We start from the raw sequence: 19,505 nt of genomic DNA, 5'->3' as shown, positions 1-19,505 counted from the left end.
CTGGCAGTCTGTAACATTGGACAGGTGGATTTTGCAGATTGTCCAAAGGGGCCACTCCCTTACCCTCGAGACTACTCCTCAATCTATGCCACCTACTTACAAAAGGCTGACGGAGGACCACCTATTTCTTTTCTACCAAGAAGTGATGGCTCTTTTGACCAAAGGAGCCATGGAGAGAGTTCCGCCGCCAGAAGTGTCTTGTGATTGATATTCCTGCTACTTTCTGGTGCCCAAGAAGGACAGAGAACTTCGTCCTGCCCTAGAGCTATGCTCTCTTGTTCAAAATGCTCACTCTTGCTCTGGTCCTGTCTGCCCTGGACCAAGGAAACTGAATGGTACCGTTGGACTTGCAGGACGCATATTTACATATTCCCGTCCTGCCGGCGCACCAGCGTTATATGCGGTCCACGGTGGTCCGCACGCACTTTCAATTTGCTGTGCTACCCTTTGGCCTCACCAGGGCCCCTCTGGGGTTCACCAGCATGATGGCAGTGGGGGCAGCTCATCTGCGGAGATCAGGGGTTCCAGTCTTCCCCTATCTCGACGACTGGCTGTTGAAGGTGGACTTGCCCCAAGTTGTCGCCTCCCATCTCCAGACCACGGAGCACCTCCTGCGTTCTCTGGAGCTCACTATCAACGTGCCAAAGTCACACCTGACTCCCTCTCAGGTGCTCTCTTTCATCTGAGCTGTTCTGGACACAGTGCAGTTTCAGGCCTATCCTCCTAAACGGTGGGACCAGGATGTTCAGGCTATGATACCGATGTTTCAGCCTCTCTCCTCTACTTCGGTGAGACAGACTCAGGCTGCTGAGCCTCATGGCCTCCTGCATCCTGCTGGTGACATGTGTGCTCTGCAGAGGGACCTGAAGCCTCCAGTATGTGCAGCATCAGTGGAATCTCTCCTACATGGTCCAGATCTCGGAGGGAACTGCGAAAGATCTGCAGTAGTGGTTAACAAACCGCAATTGGTTCAGCGGCATACCCCTTTTCATTCCTCAACCAGATCTCACATTAGTGACGAATGCGCCACTCCTGGGATGGGCCTGCCATCTGGGAGAGGTAGCGATCCGAGGACTCTGGTCTCCGGCCGAATCCTGACTGCACATCAACCTGTTGGACCTCCGAGTAATCCAATTGACTTTTAAAGCCTTTCTACCCTCCATGCAGGGAAGGATGGTGCAAGTGATCATACACAACACCACTGCGATGTGGTGCTGCTACAAACTGGGAGGTGTAGGGTCATGGAACATTTGTATAGAGACCCTGCGTCTCTGGACATGGCTGGAACAGCAAGTCATATCCCTGGTAGTTCAACATCTGACGGTTTCTCTGAACAGCAGAGCAAATGAACTCAGCCAAAGCTGCCTCGCAGATCACGAATGGCTTCTCCATCCAGAGATTGTGCAAGTTCTCTTTCAGCAGTGGCGAGAGCCTTGGTTAGATCTGTTTGCTACTGACGAGACTGACTGTTCTGAGTGCTGGAGTTTCCAAGGCAGCTCTCACTGGGAGACACTTTTCGCCTCTAGTGGAGCACAGGCATCCTGTACGCCTTTCTGCCCATACCACTCCTTCTCAGAGTTCAGAAGAAGCTCAAGAACGGTCGGACCCAAGTCATAGTTGTGGCTCCAGATTGGGCTCAGAGAGTCTGGTACCCTGAGCTGTTGAGCATGACCTTTGGTCCACCAATCAGACTGCCCCTGTGAAAGGATCTTCAGTAGTAGGGGAGGGTTCTCCACCTGAAACTGTCAACGCTCAGCCTTCATGCGTGGCGTTTGAGCAGCAACAGTTGACAGCTTTCGACCTTCCTCCCAAAGTCTGTGACATTATCTTGGCAGCCAGGCGTCCCTCCACCAAGACGGTAAAGGCTTGCCTTTGGGCAAAATTTATGACATGGTGTACAGAATGACAAATTGATGCCATTTCTGCCCTCTTTTCCCTTGCTCAGCAGGGCTCTTCACGAGGCACTCTCTGCCATTTCTGCTTTTTTGCGGTTGCCTGATCTGCCATCCCTCTTCAAACCCCCTATTGTTAATAGGTTTGTGAAAGGTTTACATTTGTTTCTGCCTTCTCCCTATATTATGTCCTAGTGAGACCTCAATCACATGTTCACTTTTCTTGTGTGCTCTCCCTTTGAACTTGTGCACAATTGTCCACCAAGGCTCCTTACCATCAAGATGGCCTTCCTAGTGGCAATAACATCTGCCCAGAGGGTCAGTGAGCTTCAGTCCTCGTCATCTAAGCCGCTTTATGTTAACATCTACCTTGACAAACTGATGCTTCGTACGAGAGCTTCCTTTCTTCAAAAAGTGAACACTCCATTTCACATTTCCCCGTCTGGACCCAAAGGGAGCGTTGCCGTTCTACCGTGATCACACACAAGAGTTCTGCGTGGATGCCCAGCTCTTTGTGGGGTATGTCAGAACAAAGAAGAAACGGACTTTACAGAAAAGGTTCATTTTGCGATGGATCAGACTCTGTATCAAAATCTGCTACTTATTTGCTAAAAAGCAACCCCCTGAGAGTTTGCGTGCTCATTCCACCAGAGCTATAGCTGCAACACTGCAGTAGCTTGCGGATTTCCAGTACTGGGCATCTGCCAGGCAGCAACGTTGGCTTCCTTGCACATGTTTACCAAACAATACTGTCTGGTAGGGGTAGGCACATTGCCTGTTCGGTATTGCAGAACGTCCTCATGTAAAATTGGTTTGCAGACCCTCCTCCAAGGAGGTTTTGCTTCGTTATCTATTCTACGGTAAGGAATCTGCCGATAGAAATCTCTATCAGATGAATAAGTTACTTACCTTTGGTAGCACCTTATCTTGTGGAGACTTTCCTGCTGCAGATTCCTTACCGACCCACTCATCCTCCCGGCTCTGCAAACGGATTTCTAGAGACATGGCTTTCCCCTTTCAGGGCCGTAGCTTTCCACACCAGTGATTTGTGTAGTTCTTGGTCTGTGCTTTTGGCCTGGAAAGTAACTGATATCAGCACGCCTAGGTTGCACCTATATAGGCACTGGGAACTTCACTTCTGGGGCAGACTATGCCAACAATGCCATGCAGAGCCGAACTATGCCACCTACCTGTGCCCAGGGGTACAGCTCACGAAAAAATTTCCGGATACAGTCTGACGCCTGGGGATAATTATAAGCTAAGGAATCTGTGGCTAGATAGTCTCTCCCAGATAAGGCAATACCGGAGCTTAGTAACTTGTTCTTTAATAATCTGCGTGACATTGTTCAGTCACAGGGATTGTAAACTAGCCCACAGATCCGGAACGCAGCAAAACTTGGTTATGCTTGCTTTACCAAGCAATCCCTAAATCGCACTGCTACTTAAATTAGTTTTCATTTTCTATTCTAATTCGAAATATTTAAACCATAAATTGATCTAGATTGTCATTGAAGTTTTTCTGAGAAATAGTACTTTGCATTTTTTAGCAAAACGTTGAATATATTCACCTACTAAGCTTCATATCTGACGTTGAGCTATTGGGGTGGATGGAAAGATATGCATAAGAAATGTAGGTTGTTTAAAAAACAAAATGCTATTTCATTGTTGTACAAATCCAGAATTTTAACAAGAAGTTTTTTCAGCCAACAGGAGGACTTTGTTGAATTGAGTTTTCCAACTATTTCGAGCACTGGACCCAATGGTGCAATCATTCATTACCAGTAAGGAAAATATATTTATTTTGTAAATTTTACTTTAAGCAACCCAAAAAAAGTTATCTGTGCCTTAGGTATCACTAACTAACGCACTTGCTTTTCCTCCATTGATACTGTTTTTTGCAAACCATCCTAAGCAGTTGAATTTCTTTAAGCCGCTGCCCAAACCCAAGGTTGCATATAGTTTTTCTGTGTTTTCTGATTCACCCCATATAACTGTATAGATTAAGAGATTTTTGGCAGTATTACAGATTTACATTTCATGCATGTCTGTTGATTCACTGCTACATGTGCAGCCAGGAGAAAGTCCCTGATGCCTTCATGTGTGGATGCCAGTTTTGCCTTGGGATGGTCTACTCTCAGTTGTGTAGAAGCATCCTTAAAATGACTAGATTCATGGTGTAAGGGTCTGTGACACTATGCTTGATAAATCATGTGCCCATCAGTAAACATGACAAATGTAGGTTCCTCTCTCGTCGCAGGTATGTTAGGTGTTGTTTTGTCTTGTCTTCTTGGGCACTCCAGGGTAAGTACCTTTCAGTTATTGCAGGATATGCGTATGCCACCAACATTTATGTTTCTGAACTGTTAGGATATACCTACTATTTTTTTTAATACATTGGCTAAATTGTAAGTTGATTTTCTCCCTATGTTGTAAACAACCCAGTTTTCTAAAGACACAAACCTTGTCACAGAACATTAATGGCACACTGGTCCTGCTTTAGTATAGTCTATATTGGTTTTCCTTCCCACTCAAGTGTGAAATTTGTTACAGCTGTCGGCAGGCGAGAGGTGTGTGCAGTGGAGCAGAGTAGAACCATTTCCCACAGATTTATTTAGGTCCTCTCTCCTGCCTCCTCATCCTTGATAAGCATTTTGTGCAAAAAGCCTCAAGCAAACATAGAAATAATAGCATTAGCTCATTACAGTGTATCTTTGCTGTTTGGAATTGGCCAAACCTTTTGCTGGAACCAAATACCTCTTGACCACATTGTAATTTGTCTTATGTTTCATTTATAGACCAGTTCCTGAAACAAACAGGCCACTGTCGGTGAATGAGATCTTCCTTCTGGATTCTGGAGCACAGTACAAGTAAGTGTGCCTTGATGGTAAACACCAGTGATGCTTTAGATGTTCATTTATTTTACGTGATTTCACCATCATAACTTTCCTAATGTTTCTTTTTGATCGAGCAGCATTGTTACCTGACCCTCATGCCACTGCATGCATGTTTTCATCCTGTGCTCTCCACCATGAGATCTTCCTGTATTCTCCTGCGGTCTGTGAAAAAAATGTCAGCTTACTCTTCCAAACATGTTGCCTGTCTGTCACGGGAAAATGGGAGCATACAATATCACCGCACACTTGTGGGCTCAACATTTTAAAAAACATTTTTACAATGAAATCTATGCTTATAACAGTCACATTTTGTTATATATATATATATATATCACACAGTTTTGCCCAAATTAGAGAAGCCGCTTGCAGGTAGGTAAGATTCCGTTTATTGGAGTAAGCTGCACAGCGCTGGAGGGGAGAATTCACCAAAGTTCTAGCTGCCTGACGCGTTTCATGCGCAACCGCATTTCCTCAGAGGCATCAAATGTTCACTGCGTGCAGCGTGCCCTTATGCATATGTACTTTAACCACTTGTTCATGGGCGTGGGCACACCCCGAGCATGCTGGTATATGTAGTTCCTGTAGTGTTACTCCAGTGAGTGGCTTGCAGTAGTGAACCAAGTTCCATCAATAAAAACCACCGTGGGCTGGGAAAGCATCCCCAATACAGCGTCGTGCACTTTATGACTTCCCCACACGACCTTCCTGCCCCTTGAAGTGCTGCATCAACTCGAACGCTGCACGGGTCCACAGAATCATGGCATGGCTTTCTCTCCGACCGGGACCAGCCGGTAAACAACATCACACAGTTTTGCCCAAATTAGAGAAGCCGCTTGCAGGTAGGTAAGATTCCGTTTATTGGAGTAAGCTGCACAGCGCTGGAGGGGAGAATTCACCAAAGTTCTAGCTGCCTGACGCGTTTCATGCGCAACCGCATTTCCTCAGAGGCATCAAATGTTCACTGCGTGCAGCGTGCCATTATGCATATGTACTTTAACCACTTGTTCATGGGCGTAGGCACACCCCGAGCATGCTGGTATATGTAGTTCCTGTAGTGTTACTCCAGTGAGTGGCTTGCAGTAGTGAACCAAGTTCCATCAATAAAAACCACCGTGGGCTGGGAAAGCATCCCCAATACAGCGTCGTGCACTTTATGACTTCCCCACACGACCTTCCTGCCCCTTGAAGTGCTGCATCAACTCGAACGCTGCACGGGTCCACAGAATCATGGCATGGCTTTCTCTCCGACCGGGACCAGCCGGTAAACAACATCACACAGTTTTGCCCAAATTAGAGAAGCCGCTTGCAGGTAGGTAAGATTCCGTTTATTGGAGTAAGCTGCACAGCGCTGGAGGGGAGAATTCACCAAAGTTCTAGCTGCCTGACGCGTTTCATGCGCAACCGCATTTCCTCAGAGGCATCAAATGTTCACTGCGTGCAGCGTGCCATTATGCATATGTACTTTAACCACTTGTTCATGGGCGTAGGCACACCCCGAGCATGCTGGTATATGTAGTTCCTGTAGTGTTACTCCAGTGAGTGGCTTGCAGTAGTGAACCAAGTTCCATCAATAAAAACCACCGTGGGCTGGGAAAGCATCCCCAATACAGCGTCGTGCACTTTATGACTTCCCCACACGACCTTCCTGCCCCTTGAAGTGCTGCATCAACTCGAACGCTGCACGGGTCCACAGAATCATGGCATGGCTTTCTCTCCGACCGGGACCAGCCGGTAAACAACATCACACAGTTTTGCCCAAATTAGAGAAGCCGCTTGCAGGTAGGTAAGATTCCGTTTATTGGAGTAAGCTGCACAGCGCTGGAGGGGAGAATTCACCAAAGTTCTAGCTGCCTGACGCGTTTCATGCGCAACCGCATTTCCTCAGAGGCATCAAATGTTCACTGCGTGCAGCGTGCCATTATGCATATGTACTTTAACCACTTGTTCATGGGCGTAGGCACACCCCGAGCATGCTGGTATATGTAGTTCCTGTAGTGTTACTCCAGTGAGTGGCTTGCAGTAGTGAACCAAGTTCCATCAATAAAAACCACCGTGGGCTGGGAAAGCATCCCCAATACAGCGTCGTGCACTTTATGACTTCCCCACACGACCTTCCTGCCCCTTGAAGTGCTGCATCAACTCGAACGCTGCACGGGTCCACAGAATCATGGCATGGCTTTCTCTCCGACCGGGACCAGCCGGTAAACAACATCACACAGTTTTGCCCAAATTAGAGAAGCCGCTTGCAGGTAGGTAAGATTCCGTTTATTGGAGTAAGCTGCACAGCGCTGGAGGGGAGAATTCACCAAAGTTCTAGCTGCCTGACGCGTTTCATGCGCAACCGCATTTCCTCAGAGGCATCAAATGTTCACTGCGTGCAGCGTGCCATTATGCATATGTACTTTAACCACTTGTTCATGGGCGTAGGCACACCCCGAGCATGCTGGTATATGTAGTTCCTGTAGTGTTACTCCAGTGAGTGGCTTGCAGTAGTGAACCAAGTTCCATCAATAAAAACCACCGTGGGCTGGGAAAGCATCCCCAATACAGCGTCGTGCACTTTATGACTTCCCCACACGACCTTCCTGCCCCTTGAAGTGCTGCATCAACTCGAACGCTGCACGGGTCCACAGAATCATGGCATGGCTTTCTCTCCGACCGGGACCAGCCGGTAAACAACATCACACAGTTTTGCCCAAATTAGAGAAGCCGCTTGCAGGTAGGTAAGATTCCGTTTATTGGAGTAAGCTGCACAGCGCTGGAGGGGAGAATTCACCAAAGTTCTAGCTGCCTGACGCGTTTCATGCGCAACCGCATTTCCTCAGAGGCATCAAATGTTCACTGCGTGCAGCGTGCCATTATGCATATGTACTTTAACCACTTGTTCATGGGCGTAGGCACACCCCGAGCATGCTGGTATATGTAGTTCCTGTAGTGTTACTCCAGTGAGTGGCTTGCAGTAGTGAACCAAGTTCCATCAATAAAAACCACCGTGGGCTGGGAAAGCATCCCCAATACAGCGTCGTGCACTTTATGACTTCCCCACACGACCTTCCTGCCCCTTGAAGTGCTGCATCAACTCGAACGCTGCACGGGTCCACAGAATCATGGCATGGCTTTCTCTCCGACCGGGACCAGCCGGTAAACAACATCACACAGTTTTGCCCAAATTAGAGAAGCCGCTTGCAGGTAGGTAAGATTCCGTTTATTGGAGTAAGCTGCACAGCGCTGGAGGGGAGAATTCACCAAAGTTCTAGCTGCCTGACGCGTTTCATGCGCAACCGCATTTCCTCAGAGGCATCAAATGTTCACTGCGTGCAGCGTGCCATTATGCATATGTACTTTAACCACTTGTTCATGGGCGTAGGCACACCCCGAGCATGCTGGTATATGTAGTTCCTGTAGTGTTACTCCAGTGAGTGGCTTGCAGTAGTGAACCAAGTTCCATCAATAAAAACCACCGTGGGCTGGGAAAGCATCCCCAATACAGCGTCGTGCACTTTATGACTTCCCCACACGACCTTCCTGCCCCTTGAAGTGCTGCATCAACTCGAACGCTGCACGGGTCCACAGAATCATGGCATGGCTTTCTCTCCGACCGGGACCAGCCGGTAAACAACATCACACAGTTTTGCCCAAATTAGAGAAGCCGCTTGCAGGTAGGTAAGATTCCGTTTATTGGAGTAAGCTGCACAGCGCTGGAGGGGAGAATTCACCAAAGTTCTAGCTGCCTGACGCGTTTCATGCGCAACCGCATTTCCTCAGAGGCATCAAATGTTCACTGCGTGCAGCGTGCCATTATGCATATGTACTTTAACCACTTGTTCATGGGCGTAGGCACACCCCGAGCATGCTGGTATATGTAGTTCCTGTAGTGTTACTCCAGTGAGTGGCTTGCAGTAGTGAACCAAGTTCCATCAATAAAAACCACCGTGGGCTGGGAAAGCATCCCCAATACAGCGTCGTGCACTTTATGACTTCCCCACACGACCTTCCTGCCCCTTGAAGTGCTGCATCAACTCGAACGCTGCACGGGTCCACAGAATCATGGCATGGCTTTCTCTCCGACCGGGACCAGCCGGTAAACAACATCACACAGTTTTGCCCAAATTAGAGAAGCCGCTTGCAGGTAGGTAAGATTCCGTTTATTGGAGTAAGCTGCACAGCGCTGGAGGGGAGAATTCACCAAAGTTCTAGCTGCCTGACGCGTTTCATGCGCAACCGCATTTCCTCAGAGGCATCAAATGTTCACTGCGTGCAGCGTGCCATTATGCATATGTACTTTAACCACTTGTTCATGGGCGTAGGCACACCCCGAGCATGCTGGTATATGTAGTTCCTGTAGTGTTACTCCAGTGAGTGGCTTGCAGTAGTGAACCAAGTTCCATCAATAAAAACCACCGTGGGCTGGGAAAGCATCCCCAATACAGCGTCGTGCACTTTATGACTTCCCCACACGACCTTCCTGCCCCTTGAAGTGCTGCATCAACTCGAACGCTGCACGGGTCCACAGAATCATGGCATGGCTTTCTCTCCGACCGGGACCAGCCGGTAAACAACATCACACAGTTTTGCCCAAATTAGAGAAGCCGCTTGCAGGTAGGTAAGATTCCGTTTATTGGAGTAAGCTGCACAGCGCTGGAGGGGAGAATTCACCAAAGTTCTAGCTGCCTGACGCGTTTCATGCGCAACCGCATTTCCTCAGAGGCATCAAATGTTCACTGCGTGCAGCGTGCCATTATGCATATGTACTTTAACCACTTGTTCATGGGCGTAGGCACACCCCGAGCATGCTGGTATATGTAGTTCCTGTAGTGTTACTCCAGTGAGTGGCTTGCAGTAGTGAACCAAGTTCCATCAATAAAAACCACCGTGGGCTGGGAAAGCATCCCCAATACAGCGTCGTGCACTTTATGACTTCCCCACACGACCTTCCTGCCCCTTGAAGTGCTGCATCAACTCGAACGCTGCACGGGTCCACAGAATCATGGCATGGCTTTCTCTCCGACCGGGACCAGCCGGTAAACAACATCACACAGTTTTGCCCAAATTAGAGAAGCCGCTTGCAGGTAGGTAAGATTCCGTTTATTGGAGTAAGCTGCACAGCGCTGGAGGGGAGAATTCACCAAAGTTCTAGCTGCCTGACGCGTTTCATGCGCAACCGCATTTCCTCAGAGGCATCAAATGTTCACTGCGTGCAGCGTGCCATTATGCATATGTACTTTAACCACTTGTTCATGGGCGTAGGCACACCCCGAGCATGCTGGTATATGTAGTTCCTGTAGTGTTACTCCAGTGAGTGGCTTGCAGTAGTGAACCAAGTTCCATCAATAAAAACCACCGTGGGCTGGGAAAGCATCCCCAATACAGCGTCGTGCACTTTATGACTTCCCCACACGACCTTCCTGCCCCTTGAAGTGCTGCATCAACTCGAACGCTGCACGGGTCCACAGAATCATGGCATGGCTTTCTCTCCGACCGGGACCAGCCGGTAAACAACATCACACAGTTTTGCCCAAATTAGAGAAGCCGCTTGCAGGTAGGTAAGATTCCGTTTATTGGAGTAAGCTGCACAGCGCTGGAGGGGAGAATTCACCAAAGTTCTAGCTGCCTGACGCGTTTCATGCGCAACCGCATTTCCTCAGAGGCATCAAATGTTCACTGCGTGCAGCGTGCCATTATGCATATGTACTTTAACCACTTGTTCATGGGCGTAGGCACACCCCGAGCATGCTGGTATATGTAGTTCCTGTAGTGTTACTCCAGTGAGTGGCTTGCAGTAGTGAACCAAGTTCCATCAATAAAAACCACCGTGGGCTGGGAAAGCATCCCCAATACAGCGTCGTGCACTTTATGACTTCCCCACACGACCTTCCTGCCCCTTGAAGTGCTGCATCAACTCGAACGCTGCACAGGTCCACAGAATCATGGCATGGCTTTCTCTCCGACCGGGACCAGCCGGTAAACAACATCACACAGTTTTGCCCAAATTAGAGAAGCCGCTTGCAGGTAGGTAAGATTCCGTTTATTGGAGTAAGCTGCACAGCGCTGGAGGGGAGAATTCACCAAAGTTCTAGCTGCCTGACGCGTTTCATGCGCAACCGCATTTCCTCAGAGGCATCAAATGTTCACTGCGTGCAGCGTGCCATTATGCATATGTACTTTAACCACTTGTTCATGGGCGTAGGCACACCCCGAGCATGCTGGTATATGTAGTTCCTGTAGTGTTACTCCAGTGAGTGGCTTGCAGTAGTGAACCAAGTTCCATCAATAAAAACCACCGTGGGCTGGGAAAGCATCCCCAATACAGCGTCGTGCACTTTATGACTTCCCCACACGACCTTCCTGCCCCTTGAAGTGCTGCATCAACTCGAACGCTGCACGGGTCCACAGAATCATGGCATGGCTTTCTCTCCGACCGGGACCAGCCGGTAAACAACATCACACAGTTTTGCCCAAATTAGAGAAGCCGCTTGCAGGTAGGTAAGATTCCGTTTATTGGAGTAAGCTGCACAGCGCTGGAGGGGAGAATTCACCAAAGTTCTAGCTGCCTGACGCGTTTCATGCGCAACCGCATTTCCTCAGAGGCATCAAATGTTCACTGCGTGCAGCGTGCCATTATGCATATGTACTTTAACCACTTGTTCATGGGCGTAGGCACACCCCGAGCATGCTGGTATATGTAGTTCCTGTAGTGTTACTCCAGTGAGTGGCTTGCAGTAGTGAACCAAGTTCCATCAATAAAAACCACCGTGGGCTGGGAAAGCATCCCCAATACAGCGTCGTGCACTTTATGACTTCCCCACACGACCTTCCTGCCCCTTGAAGTGCTGCATCAACTCGAACGCTGCACGGGTCCACAGAATCATGGCATGGCTTTCTCTCCGACCGGGACCAGCCGGTAAACAACATCACACAGTTTTGCCCAAATTAGAGAAGCCGCTTGCAGGTAGGTAAGATTCCGTTTATTGGAGTAAGCTGCACAGCGCTGGAGGGGAGAATTCACCAAAGTTCTAGCTGCCTGACGCGTTTCATGCGCAACCGCATTTCCTCAGAGGCATCAAATGTTCACTGCGTGCAGCGTGCCATTATGCATATGTACTTTAACCACTTGTTCATGGGCGTAGGCACACCCCGAGCATGCTGGTATATGTAGTTCCTGTAGTGTTACTCCAGTGAGTGGCTTGCAGTAGTGAACCAAGTTCCATCAATAAAAACCACCGTGGGCTGGGAAAGCATCCCCAATACAGCGTCGTGCACTTTATGACTTCCCCACACGACCTTCCTGCCCCTTGAAGTGCTGCATCAACTCGAACGCTGCACGGGTCCACAGAATCATGGCATGGCTTTCTCTCCGACCGGGACCAGCCGGTAAACAACATCACACAGTTTTGCCCAAATTAGAGAAGCCGCTTGCAGGTAGGTAAGATTCCGTTTATTGGAGTAAGCTGCACAGCGCTGGAGGGGAGAATTCACCAAAGTTCTAGCTGCCTGACGCGTTTCATGCGCAACCGCATTTCCTCAGAGGCATCAAATGTTCACTGCGTGCAGCGTGCCATTATGCATATGTACTTTAACCACTTGTTCATGGGCGTAGGCACACCCCGAGCATGCTGGTATATGTAGTTCCTGTAGTGTTACTCCAGTGAGTGGCTTGCAGTAGTGAACCAAGTTCCATCAATAAAAACCACCGTGGGCTGGGAAAGCATCCCCAATACAGCGTCGTGCACTTTATGACTTCCCCACACGACCTTCCTGCCCCTTGAAGTGCTGCATCAACTCGAACGCTGCACGGGTCCACAGAATCATGGCATGGCTTTCTCTCCGACCGGGACCAGCCGGTAAACAACATCACACAGTTTTGCCCAAATTAGAGAAGCCGCTTGCAGGTAGGTAAGATTCCGTTTATTGGAGTAAGCTGCACAGCGCTGGAGGGGAGAATTCACCAAAGTTCTAGCTGCCTGACGCGTTTCATGCGCAACCGCATTTCCTCAGAGGCATCAAATGTTCACTGCGTGCAGCGTGCCATTATGCATATGTACTTTAACCACTTGTTCATGGGCGTAGGCACACCCCGAGCATGCTGGTATATGTAGTTCCTGTAGTGTTACTCCAGTGAGTGGCTTGCAGTAGTGAACCAAGTTCCATCAATAAAAACCACCGTGGGCTGGGAAAGCATCCCCAATACAGCGTCGTGCACTTTATGACTTCCCCACACGACCTTCCTGCCCCTTGAAGTGCTGCATCAACTCGAACGCTGCACGGGTCCACAGAATCATGGCATGGCTTTCTCTCCGACCGGGACCAGCCGGTAAACAACATCACACAGTTTTGCCCAAATTAGAGAAGCCGCTTGCAGGTAGGTAAGATTCCGTTTATTGGAGTAAGCTGCACAGCGCTGGAGGGGAGAATTCACCAAAGTTCTAGCTGCCTGACGCGTTTCATGCGCAACCGCATTTCCTCAGAGGCATCAAATGTTCACTGCGTGCAGCGTGCCATTATGCATATGTACTTTAACCACTTGTTCATGGGCGTAGGCACACCCCGAGCATGCTGGTATATGTAGTTCCTGTAGTGTTACTCCAGTGAGTGGCTTGCAGTAGTGAACCAAGTTCCATCAATAAAAACCACCGTGGGCTGGGAAAGCATCCCCAATACAGCGTCGTGCACTTTATGACTTCCCCACACGACCTTCCTGCCCCTTGAAGTGCTGCATCAACTCGAACGCTGCACGGGTCCACAGAATCATGGCATGGCTTTCTCTCCGACCGGGACCAGCCGGTAAACAACATCACACAGTTTTGCCCAAATTAGAGAAGCCGCTTGCAGGTAGGTAAGATTCCGTTTATTGGAGTAAGCTGCACAGCGCTGGAGGGGAGAATTCACCAAAGTTCTAGCTGCCTGACGCGTTTCATGCGCAACCGCATTTCCTCAGAGGCATCAAATGTTCACTGCGTGCAGCGTGCCATTATGCATATGTACTTTAACCACTTGTTCATGGGCGTAGGCACACCCCGAGCATGCTGGTATATGTAGTTCCTGTAGTGTTACTCCAGTGAGTGGCTTGCAGTATATATATATATACATATACATATATATATATATATATATATATATATATATATATATATATATATATATATATATATATATATATATATATATATATATATATACATATATATATATATATATATATATATATATATATATATATATATATATTCCAAAGGTTGCCCTTGCTTGGGAATCACTCAGATGCAACCGTTGGTTAAAAACCTTTTATTTGGTATGAGTAGTTCACAGCGCTCCAATCGCTTCAGTAGTTCAAAAGCGCCCGTTTCTTCCTGACGCGTTTCGAAGTGTAAAACCTCTTTCTCAAAGGCACGGGCGTGATGAATGTGTGCACGCCACGGAACTTCTTGATTTATGCAGATTAGCCCACCCTGGATGGGCCGCCCTTACTTGACAAAGCGAGACATTCTGGGCCCTGTAGTCCGTGACCGATCGTAAGTCAATCCTGCACCATTTGCCACCGCCTATTTCTAGCCCACAGATGGGCCTCAGAGCGTCAGTCCCACTCTAAATCCAGTGTAGCATCTCCTCAGGCAATCCGGTAGTTACCAGGTCGCAGGCCCTCACACTGCATGAGGTGGTGCATTCCCGGCGGCGGGATCGCCGCCTCATATCACTGCTCCAAAGGTTGCCCTTGCTTGGGAATCACTCAGATGCCACCGTTAGTTAAAAACCTTTTATTTGGTATGAGTAGTTCACAGCGCTCCAATCGCTTCAGTAGTTCAAAAGCGCCCGTTTCTGCCTGACGCATTTCGAAGTGTAAAACCTCTTTCTCAAAGGCACGGACGTGATGAATGTGTGCACGCCACGGAACTTGATTAGCCCGCCCTGGATGGGCCGCCCTTACTTGACAGAGCGAGACATTCTGGGACCTGTAGTCCGTGACCTATCGTAAGTCAATCCTGCACCATTTGCCACTGCCTATATATATATTTAAAACAACATGACTCCTGTTAGCTAAATTAAAATGATTAAGTATTTTGCTGGAAACAAAACTGCATTAAACATTTTATAAAATAGAAAACTAAAGTGGAAATGTAGTCTCGAATAAACTGAGCACACACCCTGCTAACTGAAACTGCACCTTCAAGAATTCCAAGGCTTTCCATCGTGCAGTGCAGGGTCAGTGAGGCTGTTCATTTTTCTGGTTCTCTAGAAAAAATACTTGAACACTGCTGCCTCTTCGATTTTTGGCCGGTAAGTAAGTAAGTGAGTGAGTGAGAGATGTGGAGAGAGAGAGCGAGAAAGAGAGAGAGACACTTACTGTTTTCTAATGTCTGCTTCAGTTTTCCCAAGTAAGTGCTTTTTAATTTTCTGTCTTTCTTCACCTTTGTCTCATGAGCCACTGTGTTGCCTCACTTTGAGAAGTGCCGTTAATGTCCTGGAGGCATAAATCTGATGTGTGTGTCGTTTGGCTTTCAGTTTCTCATTCTATCATGATGTGCAAAATATGTCTGGTGCCATACAGGTGGTTCTTGGAGGGAGTTTGCCTAGTGGATTGGGGGTGGAGACAGTGAGAATTAGGCCGATCGTCCTGGCAAGCCATGAGCTACAGAGGGGCAAGAGAGCGGTCATTCTCTTTTTCTGCTTCTAGTGGTACCATGTCTGCCCATCTCCCCAGAAGGGGCCGTAGAACTGTTCTTCTAGCTGTTCATGTTTCTGCTCGACATTGAAAAACTATTTTGAGATGGATTGAGGGTGTCGGGAATCTCTCCTTTGGCTTCTGCTGCTTCATCACTCTCTGGGTCTCTCTGGGTTGAGATCATTTCAGTCACCAAGAGTTCCTGCCATCTCTTTGTCGAAATGCCACATGACGACTTCTTGTAGGAAAGTCGCATCCTGGAGGTATGGATGTCTCTCTTTCTCTTCCTTCACCCACCACAAGGAGTTCCTTTCTAGTCTGGTAGCAGTGTATCAAATACTGCTACCCAGAGGTCAAGAGGGTCTTCCTCCTTTCAAAGTGCCTTCTCCAAATATTCGAACACAAAGCCATTGCTATCACCACCCCTGAGAAGAAGAACCAGCCAGAAACAATAAAAAAAGGTTCACCACTCATGTTACTCCAAGTAAGAGAGTATTCTAGATCTCAAAGATCCAGTTTGCTTACTCCTCCCAGAAGAGATTCTTGCTCCTCATCAAACATGAGAGTTCTGTCAGTCATATCACCTGAATCTCCACCTCTTTGGGTTTCACGAATGGAGGATGATGTCTCTCTTCATGAGGTTACTAACAGAGCTGGAAGTAGGCTGATCATTGAGGTATTCACTTTGTGTATATAACTTTGTCATACTTTAGACTTTGCTCACAAAACCACTGGCTAGATTAATTATAGCTCTGGTTCTAGTTTTTTGGCAACTACTATCATTACCTTCCTTACTCCGCCAACCATCAAGCCTTTAAACTGACGAATGGAGAAGAACTACAGACTTTAGACTCTGATCCATTCTTTTTGAGAGAAATTGTACCTCTGGATTTCCATTGTTGTGTCTTGAGACTAGCTAGGAAACACTATAATATCGCTAGTCCTGCCTCATCTGCTACCCTGGTGAAAGGAAGCAAATGGCTGGATGCAGTGGCTAATAACGTCTGCATGACTTCCTCTACAGCGTTGAGAGTGGCATATCCCACAACCCTGCTTGACTGATGCAATAGCCTGTTTTGGGATCATCTTGAACGTTTCAGTGATTGACTTCTAAGAAATGAAAGAGAGGATTTGAAAGAAATTCTATAGGAGTAGATGGCTGTGTGAGTCCAGACAGTCTGCAGATTTCACAGCCCAAATCATATGCTGTGGTCCATCAGTGAATATATTTAGGAAACAAGGTTTCACCACAGACTCATTTAGAATTGTAACTGATAAGTATTGATGTTAAAGATATGCTGAGCCGGATCAACTGGGGTGTCCGCAGTAGGGGAGGGGTGTACTGGGTAACGTGGAACCGGGAGGGAAACTATACGGTCCTAAGGGGGGGAGCGGGGGCAGGGAACACTACACAACCTAGCAATACTGTCGGGAGAATCGTCCGGAGAGTGGTACTTAGCGGCGCTGTACTGAAGAAGCCGATGACCAACTTCCAGGAGTGGTGCGAGCTTTTCTATAGTAGGCAGGGGAGGGGGTTGTTCGTTAGACTACTCCCAGGTGTTTCAATCAGGGGGGCAACAGCTGGCGGGTTGAAGGTGGGGGGGTTGTTGGGGTAGGAATTAAGGATTAGGATATTGTAAGGAGCCTACTATTGGTTTACAGCTCTCCGGGACTGGCGTGATGATGGTTCAATCCTGGGAGAAGGCATAGGAGCAGGGTGTTTTAGACAAGAAGAGCGCATTGGAACTAATGATATGTTGGAAGATTACAGTATCACATACACAATGAGCGCCGCCGGGCCCCCGGGATGCCGGCTGAATGGCTGTGTTGGATGTGCCTATGTATGCGACCAAATTGCCTATAAATTGCTGCCGGCCCCAGGGTTGTAGGCTGCACGCTGTGTTAAGTGTTTTGTATGAAAATAAAGGTTTTCAAACTTAAAAAAAAAAAAAAAAGTATTGATGTTAAAGGACAGAACAAGTGTTCATTGTATTCAATAAAATAAATTCAAAATCGTAGAAGAAGACTAGCCAAAAATAAATCAAACAATTATTTATTGTATCGAGAAGATTCAAGTAGATTAGACCTTGGTGTACTTCCGGTTCACACAACAAAACATGTAAAGGTAACATGTGAGTTTTCTAGAGTTACAGACCATGTATATCAAGGATATAGCATGCAGCTTATGGCCACACAACAGTTGCACCATTTTATGCAGTTTAGGAAGACCTGTCTGAAGTGTGTCAATGGCATTTCGACTTTGAGAGATTTAAAGGGTCATCTTCAGGACAATAAAACATTGTATGCACACAGTACTTTTACTGGAAAGCCAAATGGATTTGACAGAGAAACTATATGCATACGGCAGGAGCATGTAGTTTCATACATGTATGGCGTTAAGAGCAAGGACGAGCATTAACTAAGCTAGATAGAATCGTGGTAGGGAATAGCCGAGTCAGTGTAGACTGTTAAGTCAGAACTGTTGAGGGTTGGCACATCACCGTCACTGTCCAGCACAATCCGCCACTGTCCAGCACAATCCGCATGGTTTAGACGAACATCCTTAATGTCCTTAGCTCAGCAAAAGATCTTAGACATGTTCCCTTTTCAGGCCACAAGCAGATGAAGATTCAATAAGCGAAGACAAAGGCGGAAGCCCTAAAACTTGTAGACTTAGAGTAAAGGAAGACATTTCCTAAAGTCTAGTTCAAAGGGTTTGGTTGAGGGTAAGAGAGGACACATTTCCTCCAGAGAATAGTAGCGTCAACAGCAGTAGAAACAATTTTTTCGGAAGCAACAGGCTTCTGCAGCTCCAGGGAGTGCTCCATTTACTAGACAATGAGACTTCTCTCTGCCAACACCACACAGCATCCCAGTGGAAGTATTTGCAACCATTTATAGGTTTCGCCTAGCGAAGGCTGCGCTTGCGCAGTCTCCGCTGGGAGAAACTGATGTTTTCAGAGAATGGGGCTTGAACCCGCCCCTCTTCTCCATTGGCTGGCCTCGTAAATGCTGGCCAGCCATTGGAGGTGAGGGACGTCACTCAGTTCAAGCCCAGTCTTTTTTGGATTCGGGGGCGTGTTTTTTGCAGTTTGTAACTCTGTGACGTCATCCGTCACTCAACTGCAAAACCCACGCCCCCGAATGCGAAAATGGCGGCGCTTTTCTTATGCCATTTCGGGCCGACCGCTGCCGGAAGAAGTCGCCGAGGCCTCTGCCCCAGCCGGTGAGTGCTTGCTTTTCTGCCCCCCCTGTTCCTCGTTCTGCTCGCTTTTCGCCCCCCCCCCTGTTCCTCGTTCCGCTCGCTTTTTCGGCCCCCCCACCCCCCTGTTACTCGTCCCGCTCGCTTTTTCGCCCACCCCCCTGTTTCAGCTGCATGTGTCTCTGGGAACGCCCGGATTCCAGGGAGACGCTGTGTTTCCTGCTGGTGGTGTGCGGGGAGCCGGGTTGCCCAGTGGGACAAATTCTGTCAGCACTGTGCAAAATAAATTGCTACTCAAGAAAACCCCGTTTCTCGAAGGCCGTCTCTTCTGTACCTTATAGGGCATGGCCAAGGTGGAAGGCGACTTCAGAGAATGTGTATTAAGACTCAGCTTTATTAGCACAACACAACACTTGCATCAAATACCCACTCCTTAAAACGCCCAGACCTAATTAGAAAAATGAAAATAGTTAATTGTTAAAATAAGGATAATACAAGATGGCTTCGGTCTACTGTTTCTGATGCCGTCGTCTTTCCCCCTTATTCTTTCTCGTCCCTTTTATTTTTTTCTCCTCTTTCTCTGCCCGCTTTCTTCTCTCAGCTTCTGTACCCCCCTCGCCCTCAGAGCAGCCTGCTGTCCTGGGCCACGAAGGCTGTCTTCTCTCATGCCCCCCCCTGTGGTGCGTGCCCTGGTTCTCGAAGCTGACAGAATGAGGGGCCACCAGGGCATAGCAAGCGAGCGCAGCCACCGAGGACGCTGGCAGCATGCGCCCCTGTGTCAGCACTTGTTATACAATGCCAGCCCGCGCCTCTTTCTTCCATTCCAACCCTTAGCAGTCTTAACTGCTAAATTAAATACT

The 19,505-nt window shown here is 48.0% G+C and overlaps 1 protein-coding gene across 1 annotated transcript in view; it reads left to right on the top strand.

Moving 5' to 3' along the window:
* XPNPEP1 (X-prolyl aminopeptidase 1) overlaps nt 1–19,505 on the top strand; it is a 410,780-nt gene that overhangs the window by 255,669 nt on the left and 135,606 nt on the right. Inside the window, exons 15-16 of the mRNA XM_078643742.1 lie at nt 3,596–3,673; nt 4,688–4,759. Of these exons, the coding sequence (XP_078499868.1) occupies nt 3,596–3,673; nt 4,688–4,759 (150 nt within the window). The remainder of the gene's footprint in view (nt 1–3,595; nt 3,674–4,687; nt 4,760–19,505) is intronic.

This window comes from Lissotriton helveticus, chromosome 5_1, assembly GCF_964261635.1.
Source record: "Lissotriton helveticus chromosome 5_1, aLisHel1.1, whole genome shotgun sequence".
Taxonomy (NCBI): domain Eukaryota; kingdom Metazoa; phylum Chordata; class Amphibia; order Caudata; family Salamandridae; genus Lissotriton; species Lissotriton helveticus.
This window is presented reverse-complemented; position numbering and strand designations above follow the sequence as displayed.